General features: G+C 41.7%; 1 protein-coding gene across 4 annotated transcripts in view; it reads right to left on the reverse strand.

Annotated features, from left to right (window-relative positions):
* The window catches only part of SUCO (SUN domain containing ossification factor), a 481,248-nt gene extending 471,938 nt beyond the window's left edge, over positions 1-9,310 (reverse strand). For 2 of the 4 annotated variants that reach the window (XM_069231977.1, XM_069231975.1), the window contains exon 1: positions 8,946-9,124. In XM_069231977.1, coding sequence (XP_069088078.1) covers positions 8,946-8,992 — 47 coding nt within the window. In that variant the 5' untranslated portion in view covers positions 8,993-9,124. Of the gene's footprint in view, positions 1-8,945 lie in introns of all 4 variants that reach the window. The other 2 variants (XM_069231978.1, XM_069231976.1) reach the window with 2 other exon arrangements.
* Positions 9,311-10,508: the final 1,198 nt, after the last annotated feature.

Raw genomic sequence — 10,508 nt, forward strand, 5'->3', positions numbered from 1 at the left:
TTGGGGCTGCAAACAAGTTTAGATCCGCCTGTGCAGCATGCACAAAATTTGTTGTGATCAGCAAATATCTTGATTCCTTGTCGCTGGGAAGAGTGAATGCCTCTACCATAAGAAAGTTGTGTAACACCATTGAAAAGGTTAATATAATTCAAAAGGTAACTAACATTCAGTCATATTATGTTACAGGAACCTTGTAAAGTGACTTTGCCAAAATAAGTACAATGTGTCAGCCAAAGACTCTGACTTTTGGTTTTACTATATCGTGCCTCGATTATGCTATGCACTCCTGACACTCTTCTAGCAAGTTGTAATGAGCATCAAACACATGCCATTTTGCATTTACTGACTACAGGTTAGCTTTTATTATTCCAAAGGGCATAATATTTTACTTGGAATTATTAAAGTACAAATAATTTTCTACCTCTGCATAAATACGAGTGTATTACTCTACCCCTAACTTTGTCTAAGTGCAAAAAATTGAATGGGTGTTGTTGGTGGACTGAGAAACTTCCCTCAAACTCTCCTTCCTTGACTGCCATATTGACAATTCAAACGTAATAAAAAGGGTTCAACAAAGAAAGCTTTAAATTCAGAAACAAAAAATTATTTATTGCTGCAACCATTTATTTGAACCTGTGGCAGGGTGTCAGGCTAATTGGCCTTGACAATAGACTGAAAGCAGGAAAGAGCAAGTCAATAAAACAAACATTTGCAACGCACTGGTCTCGCATTTGCTCGAGTTAGAGCTATTAGCGTTGTAAATTCCTAACTGGACATTTCTTGCTACTTAAATTGAAAATTAAAAGTAAAACAGCTGACATAAGCGACCAAATTCAAACCAAATTTAAAGTGCCACGGCCAGCATGAGCGCGAAGGAGGGACACAAAAAGAAAAAGAAGTTTACTAGCAGTCAAAGTATCGGCAATCGTGCAATAATCCATATAACAGGGGCAGTCTGCAGGGCGGTAACAAAACCGCCTCAAGGAGGGACAAATGTAAAGCATTTACCAGTGCTAACAAGGGTTTTTTGAAAGGCAAGCCCACGAACAAGTGAAAGTGATGGGGGTGCGGTGGGCGTGGTTAAAAGCCCACAATACCTACAAAAGGTCAAAGCGCTTGCACGCTCGACCTATAAAGTAGTTTTGAAAGTTAATTTTCTGGTCTCTCCCTGTTGAATTATAGTATGTTGTAAACTCCTTACGAGAATCACTGTTGCTTTTTGGGAGATTCTGAAACTAATGGCAAGTGGTCATTCAAAGGTCCACATAAAATCAAAGTGTTGTGGTTTCCCACCCACAAAAACAGAGGGCCACTGTGCTACGTTGGCTACACTTAAACCACTACAGTTTGGTGATTGCAAATTGATTGTGTTAATATTTATCATTTTCTGAATACTACCTTGTACGCAATCTGCCTTTTCTGCCTGGATTTTTTGCCACACCATATGTTTTTGCTGGCTTTAGAACTCTGTGCACTTTACCCTTTCTAACCAGTAGTAAAATGCCTGAGCTCCCCCTTTTAAACATGGTCAAACTGGCATAGCCCTAGTCTCTAGGGTATTGTACAACTTGTACCCAGGGCCAGTAGATTAAATATCACTACTGAACTGCAGCGCCTACTGCGACGACCACTACGGGGGCAGTGCAAATATGGATTCAGGCCTACCACTGTAGCAGTTTAAAAATGACAAAAGAAACTCTTTTGGCAGGGCAGAGCCTTCCCTTTAAATCATAATAAGACACCCCACGTGAGCTCTGTAGCCCACTCAGCAGGGTGCATGCTATTTAAAAGTAGGCATGCAAAATTTAACTTTGCCCTACAGTGACTAGCACCCAAAAGCTAATTTCGGTGTTGCTGGCCTAGCTGTCCTATAGAGAAAACCAGAGTACAGATTAAAATACTAATACTATGTATCAGGAGTGGGACTACCTACAAAAAGAATCAAACAATAATGTGTAAAGGTTATTAAAAGTGCAATTCAATTGCTAAGTTGTATTTTTTTTTAATAAGTCTTAAGGAAAAATAAATTACAATTGTTACTTTTCCCTACCTGAAGATCTTGAAGACTAATGTGCATTGGCTCTCCAGCTTCTCCCATTTGATTAGCCTTGAATAGGTGTGACTGGATGGGAAATACCTCTCGGGAGAAAAACAACAGGCTGACCTGAATGAGCAGAGATGACTGCAAAATATGTAGGTTGTGATCTATTGACATCCTTCTTACACTACAGTGTCAAGCCCTGCTTGAATGCCAAACCCTGCTTGACAGGTCTGCTGGGTTTACATATAACCCTTAAGGACGTAGTTGAGAAAGGAGAGAATAGAATGTTAAGACAATTCTTGTGTGCCTACTGTCTGTCTGTTTTCTGAAATGTTCTGTTTTTGTCCTACCAGAATTCGGTTTCTGGGTTTATTGTGGGTACAGTAGCTGCCTCAAACTGGATTTTAGTGTTAGATGTGGAAGGACACTAACAGTACCACAGCACACTTCACACATGCGCCCTAGCCCTCAGAGGCCAGGTTTAGTGTGGACAAAGATTTTCTTTTATATCAAAAATGCCCAAAGTGGGTAGGGTTGGCCCCAAAACTTTTACCCTGTTGGTTAGGATGTGCCTAGGCATCATTCCCACCCACTAACTACTGCCCAACATAAATGTGGCACCTCCAGGCACCCACATCAGAACACTTCCTGGACTTGTGGAAGATCAGAAGTGGGATGACCTGCTCTGTGACTTAAGGCCCTGAAGGACTGGCCCTGCTCTCTCTCTCTTCTACCCACAGGCCTAAAAGAATCTACTCACAAGCTATCTGTGGTGACTCAGATTTTATCAGTTCTAGCTATTTTCTGGGCCCATTTGCCCATTCTAGGGAGATCATGAGCTGGCAAAGAACAGGTGTTCTTTTCATTCAGAAAGATAGTAAGCTATAAAGATCCCTTTAAATCTTTTTAACTTGTCACAGTTGCTTTGCATTCAAAGAAAGATGTCAAAGGTCAGCTTATGTCTTCTTAAAAATTGCTGCCTATTTTATCCAGGAGATTGGTGCTTACTTTTCCTTTTCTGACTACAGGAGCTGATCTGCCTGATGATCATACTGGAAGTTAAAGGCTGTTGGATATTTTTGTTCCTAACACACAACATTTAAATAGCTTGTAAACAAACTGTAGAAATATAGCAAAAATGGCAGTGAGGAAAGCACATTTATGTAATTCTGGAGTGCTACTGAAACAAAGATTTTAATGGCTTCAACACAAATCAGAACACATTACTTGGTGATGCGCAAATTATAAATATTTGTTGAAACCCAATTTCATCACAATATTGTCTGTATGTTATACAGTTTTAACAGTAAACCTGCATGTCAGTGGGAAGGTTTGGGAGCATTTTAATAGAAAATGTGCTGTTTGTAAATTACACTGTGCTATCACATCATGCTTTAGTAAAATATTAAAAGTGGGTTTTAAAACATGAACTGAGAAACATTCCTGAAACCACCCTGATGACAATGCCACTAGTTAACGAAGAGGCAAATTAGGGGTCATGTGTACCCTATTTGTGGGCTAAATCTCCATTCTACGTGGAGCAGAAGTTTAGTCTGTTCAATGAAACCAGAGGTTTTTTTTGCCGACCTGAAGTTATATAATTGAAGGTCATCTCATATGTGGTAATGAAGAAAAAAGTGACTTGGAGAAATATAAATATTTTGCCTAGGGTCCCACAACTGGAGGCCAATGTGTGGGTCAAGCACATTACAGTGAAGTTGAGTATTCAGTTTACTAGGCCTGTAAGGCTGGTAACATTTGTATGATTTTTCAAGGCCTGACGGAGGACATACAGGTCCACTCCAAGGGTCATAAGGCTGACCTCCTTTTCAAGCTACGGGTGGGGATAACTTGTTACCTCTAGTCATTTTTAACCATCCTTAATCATCTTTTGACCAGTTGTGCATTATTTGTAAAAGATCTCTGGCAAAGAGCCCCCGTGTGGGGCCCGTCAGGCATTGCAGCGCCGGCCTGACGAGGAGCATAGCCCTATGATGAAGCACGTCACCGGAGGGTGAGTGAGGGCTCTTGCTTCGAATACTTTGGTCTCCATTGAATGCAGAACCACTAATTTTGAAAGAAACCTTCCTGTATTTTGGAACCGTGTGTACATTATTTGATTTATTGTAATATATGTGTGACCATATGTTAATCCTGTTCGAACTTGTACTTATGGTTCATTAACGAAAAGCCTTAATTATTGGGGTGAGCACTGTATATACATGTTTTAAGGTCACACTGCACTACTGACAGCAGTTCAATTTAAAAACAAAATGTGTAAACACGTTTGAAAAGTTTAACAATATGAGGCTAAGTATGAAGCTCCCGAACGCACTCTGATTAGATGCAAATGTTTGCAGAAGCTGGTAAGAAAGAGTGATGATTCTTTGCTTTCAAAATAAAATGTTCTGTAAAAAAAGCAAGCAGGAAAATAACGTTTTATTATGAAATTTTAGGAGCTATTTCTTTGAATCGTCATTTATTGAAATGCGGTGAAGCATGCTTCTATTTTCAAATAAATATTCCTAATGGAAAACCAATGTAACCATTTCAACAAGACTATAGGAAGCATGAAAATAAACAAGAACTAGCAAGGCCAACCAAGCTGAAATTTGTTGAGAGTCTTTTGGTTTTGTCAATGCGTGTCTTTTGTATCACTTTATTGCTGTGGGAGCTGCAAGGCCCTCACCATTGTAACAAACAGCGGCAAAAAGAAAAAAAAATGTTTTTGGTCTCAAAAAGCACACAGCTGTGTAACAAAGGCTCCCCAGCCCCGCTCCCCCCGCCCCCCCACAGTGGGGGCAGTCAGCACAGCACCTGCCCTGAGTGAGTCGCGGGGGATCCAGTTTCGTTATGCCACTGATTGCCACAGTAGCTCATGGCACTGAACAAAACTACTTTGTGTGCCAATATGGTCCTAGTTGTGGAAGAGCAGAATGTGATCACTCACAGTAAAGCCAGCCGATAGAGAGAGAAATATAAGTTTAAGAAAAACAAAATGTATTTGTTAACACCAGACCTGATTAGGGACCCAATTCTTAAAGAAAGTCACAAAAGTGCACCCATTGTATACATCTTAGAATTAATGGCTTTCATGAATTCACAAGAACTTACAAAAGTATACCATGATATCGTACTCCTAGACAATATTTGTGAACTGTATTTTAGCACGAGTAAATATGCATGCGTAGATTTGCTCATGTGAAAATCTACTGAGCGTTTACAAGTTCACTTTCCCTCCAACCACTTCACTTTTTTCCCCCCAAACCCTAGAAGAACTTATACTTCTGTCACTGTCAGGGGTAGATTTACAGTTTTCTCATTATGAGAAAGATTAGAGAAGAGCTGACGAAAATCCTTAAAACATGCAAGTTAGTAGGTTTGTTGATTCAAAGGCATTCCAGCCCTGGACCTATTGCTTACTGATTCCCCCAGACCCAGTATTTAATTCTGCGGAATGGTGGCAAAATAGCGCTCTTAAATAATGAGATTGCTGCCATAATTTGTCGCCCCACTACATGGCACCTAAACAAGTAGATTTTTTTTTTACGAGACAAGTAGATGTAAGAAGCAACCTGTCCAATGGACAAGTCGATATTTTATTAAATTCCACACCCCTGTGGAGACAGCACAAACCAGGCAGGGGGGCTTGTCCAGTGATTCAAAAAGGAACACAAAGCCTTGAAAAAGTCTGTGCGCCTGAAGGTGCAAAACTCGTTTTGGCTATTCATGTCTGCTCCAAAGATCTCTGTGAACACAATAAACAGAGCAGTGAAACCTACACAGAAGGTGGCAATCGTGATATTTGTGAAAATAGGTCATTATACTGTATAACTAGATATAATGTGGTGCAATATATGATAACTATCTGTATCGGTCAAACATGTAAGTTATGAATGTCTGATGTTTACTATTGTGCTTGGTGAATAACTTTCGCCACCAGTAATATATGAATAAAAAGAAAGCCTGAGGAGCAAACCGTTCATAAAATAAAGTTGCTATTGTTAAATCACGGCATCGCTAGGCAGGTGTAGAAGCCGACCCTTTAACTGCTGCAACTGTCTATGCACAATTCTCCGTAAGCAGACTTATGAAAATTGATGTACAGTCGAAGGTAAAGTGGCTCGGCCTTTCATCCAGAGCCGCTTTTCTCAAAATGAATAGAAAAACGGATGGATCGTGTTGATGGACTGGTTGCTCTAGCCACCTTTCGATTATTTTCAGCTAGTCATTCAAAAAGATAGATAGACTTGCAGTAACAATCCATTCTATGCTCCACATTTTTAAAAGTACTTCAGCATGTGGATAGAGTGTGTAATAGGAAACAGTAAGTCATTTTTTAAAATGTATTAAGTTTCAGAAGAAAAAAAAAAAAAAGAACCACGTCAACGTAGATAAAAATGGAAACTGACTGCAAGCAGTTACATCAAAATGCTAAAAGAAAGAGTTTAATAGACTGAATTGTTTTAAGGTGTGCGTCACATACACAACTGGCACTGCCTAATCAAGTTAAATTTAAGAGGACACAAAGGAAAAAAACTAATGTAATTAGGGATTTTACTACCAACAAAGCACAACTTTGCCATACCACTTAGAAGGGGCGGGGGGTCTTGACAAGAGTCACGAGAATATCACATACACAACAACTGACATGTTCCCTGTCACTCTGACCTAACACATAACACTTAGTAGGGGTAGGCCTTGGCAAGAGAATTCCAAGTAATTTCAACCTACGTAGAACTCACAGGCATATTACCCGGCACTGCAACCTCTTAAAAGGTCCAAACACATCTCTTGTAAAGTGACCTCAGACAACATGCTAAACAAAAGAAAGAAAGTTAATTTGAGGGAGTATATGGCTACTTATTGTCACCAACTCTTCCATGCACTGCAGATCCCCCAAAACTCCCAAGTATGTAATAACTTCACTGCACACCATCACCTATACTTATTCCACTACTACCTATATAGGGCCCCAAAAACGCAAACATTTCTACATCAGCCACATAGTTATGATTGCCCAAAACCTCCAAATACACATATTCTGCAAAAGAACGGCTACACCTCATGGTCAAAGAAGTACTACATTGCTGCATAAAACTCCCCAAAGACGTACTTTCAATGTCATCTTACGTTCACTCTAGAAACAGCTAGAGTCCAAGTGAAGTAAAACAGAAATGGTAATCTATGGGCTGACTTCCTCTACGTTTAAAATTCCCCCTTCCTAAAAAGTGAAAACATTCCATATGCTCTACAGTTTTGATATGTGGGATAGAGCATGCAACATGGATAAAATTATTAGCTCAAAATCTAACAATGAGGAAGCCAGTGTTGGGATACAGGCGAGACCAGTCAACAAATCAGTAGCTAGTCCACTTTACTTCCTATGTAGCAGCTTTCTGGCCAACAGAAAAAAGAAGAGATTGACCAATAGGTAAGTACATTTGAAAGGCGGATATACCTTGGACAGGGGGATCCACAGTGCAACCCATTGTCATTGGAACACCCCAATAATCCTAGTGGTTTTCACACCATGGTGGGTTACATGTATACTCAGTAACCAAATTTCATGGGAAACAGTCAGTTCTGAATACTTATAAAAGCATGTTTGATTCTAGTGGAATAAAAAGGGCTGTTGGATATTAAAAAATACAGGACTTGTTGGATAGGGCACACCAGACACGTTTTAAAACTTGGGTAAAGTGGGTTCTGGCCCAGGGTCCCAGCTTTTCAGGGGGGCCCCCCATAGAGCTAGCTCTGTTCAGCATAGAATATTGCCCAGATGACCTTTAATAATTCATAAACAGACTGTTTAAATACGGTTTTCCTTTAGTTTATTTTTAATGCGGAGTCTATTACAGACGTTCTGCAGAGAAATGTGTTTGTGTTTCATGCAACCCCCATAAAAAAGTTTCTTTTGGATCAAAACAGGATTTATGTATGAGCAATTGGAGAGTGTAACAGAGATTTGCGGTGATATATATTAGTGGGCTGCTCCTGTGTTACAATATTGAAAACACTAATCACTATCCCGGTATATTAGACGGAAAAACATTTCGAAATGGACGAGAGTGTCTGCGCACTGTCAGAGACCTGGCCAAAGAGCGCATTAAAGATCTGAAACAGGATCATAAATTCAAAGGTGTTCGTAACAGGAACACCCCCCTCCCCACAAAAAATGCTTTGCCTAGGTCCCCCAAAATACCCTTATCATACGCGATATGGGACCACTAACTACCTATTGGGTTACACTACAGTCTCAAGATCACTGGAGGACTCAAATCCGAAAGCATCACAGTGCAGTCGTTAAACCTGACCATCACAATACCACAGGACGTTTCACATCACAGAATCTCATTACTTTAAGAGGCCTCATACCACAGAGCTTCCCAGTGGAGGAGAGAACTCACATCCCAGAATCTCAGTATTGAAAAGGGACTCCAGTGCTTCACTATACTGAAGATGCCCCCACCTCGGAGTGTCACTCCTGCCGTGGGTCTCATAGTCCACTGCCTCACTTACACAAGTTAATGTTCACAAGCGAGGGTCTCAATACCATAGGAGCCGCATGAGGCAGACACTCGCTAAAACTGCCGTATGCTCCCACAAAGTATCGCTCTACTCACGCTTCACTGCCCCACTATATATAAATATGTAGGAGTTGCCAGACAGAATACTACTAGAGTTTCAGCATTGTCAGCAGCAAAGCATTAGGGGTAAACATAATCTGCAATCTCACTACATAGAGCGATGGAGGGCAGAGTCATGCTTCAGAATCCTACTCCATCAGGTGGAAGAATTAGGATGTGACAACAGTGGTGCCTACTCACTACAAAGACACAGAGGGGCTTCTCACACAGGAGTCTCACTTCACTAGAAGATGGTCATCTCACACGGGCCTTACCAGATCAGCAGGCAGAGTAGCAGCACGGCGCCGCGAGGGCTCCTCATCTTCTCTGGGGCCGGTGCGGGCGCTGCATCCTGAGACCTGGTTGATGGGGTTGAGCCCCTGTCTTGGGGACAAGCAGGCGCTGCTGTCCGGGGGGAGGGAAAGTCGAGGGGGGCGGGTTCACCCCGCTGTTTCCAGTCAAAGACCAGGGCGGCGAGCAGAGAGAGAAGCGCGAGGAGCGCCGGCGTAAGCCAACCTCCAGCAGCGACCCGCCCACCGCTGCCAAAGCCAATCCTCGCCAGCTCGAGCCAACCAGCGGCACGCGCCCTGCACCTCCTCCGGCCGAGGGAGCGAGCCAACCTCCAACTCGACGGAGGTAATGGCCCCGCCCCCTTGGGTCAGCAGGCGCTGAGTTGGAAGCAAGCGCGTCATCCGCGTGTATCTTGGAACAGCCAGCTCTCTTACAGCATTGGTCTGATCATTCATCAACATGGAAAAGGGACTAAAGGGAACTGCTGCGCAACGGGAAGTAGGTCGCTGCACAGTTTACAAGCCAAGTAGTCATCTTAAATATGTAGAGCTTCCTTCTTCATACATGCCAATGGATCCAGTTCAGACTGGAGAGTCCCGAATTTTGAAGCCAAGAAAGGGCTTTATGTTGGTTGTTTCCTGCATGAAATTGCCCCTGCTTCAATAGAAGTCAATGTATGAACTACGTTGTCTCAATTGTTTTTAACCCCTTCGCTGCCAGGCCTTTCCCCCCTCCTGTACCAGGCCTTTTTTTGCCTATTTGGGGCAGTTCGCGCTTAGGCCCTCATAACTTTTTGTCCACATAAGCTAACCAAGCCAAATTTGCATCCTTTTTTTCCAACATCCTAGGGATTCTAGAGGTACCCAGACTTTGTGGGTTCCCCTGAAGGAGGCCAAGAAATTGGCCAAAATACAGTGAACATTTCGTTTTATTCAAAAAAATTGGAAAAAGTGGCTGCAGAAGAAGGCTTGTGGTTTTTCCAATGAAAATGGCATCAACAAAGGGTTTGCAGTGCTAAACTCAGCAGCTTCCCAGCTTTCAGGAACAGGCAGACTTGAATCAGAAAACCCAATTTTTCAACACAATTTTGGAATTTTTCTGGGAAATACCCCATTTTTGCAATTTTTTGTGCTTTCAGCCTCCTTCTGGTCAGTGAGAGAAATGGGCATGGAACCAATGCGCGATCCCAGAAACCTAAACATTTCTGAAAAGTAGACAAAATTCTGAATTCAGCAAGGGGTCATTTGTGTAGATCCTACAAGGGTTTCCTACAGAAAATAACAGCTGAAAAAGAAAAATATTGAAATTGAGGTGAAAAAAACATACATTTTTCTCTACGTTTTACTCTGTAACTTTTCCCTGCAATGTCAGATTATCGAAAGCAATATACCGTTACGTCTGCTGGACTCCTCTGGTTGCGGGGATATATAGGGCTTGTAGGTTCAAAAAGAACCCAGAGCCAATAAATGAGCTGCACCCTGCAGTGCGTTTTCATTCTATACCAGGTATACAGCAATTCATTTGCTGAAATATAAAGAGTAAAAAAT

Source organism: Pleurodeles waltl, chromosome 4_2 (genome assembly GCF_031143425.1).
Source record: "Pleurodeles waltl isolate 20211129_DDA chromosome 4_2, aPleWal1.hap1.20221129, whole genome shotgun sequence".
Classification (NCBI taxonomy): domain Eukaryota; kingdom Metazoa; phylum Chordata; class Amphibia; order Caudata; family Salamandridae; genus Pleurodeles; species Pleurodeles waltl.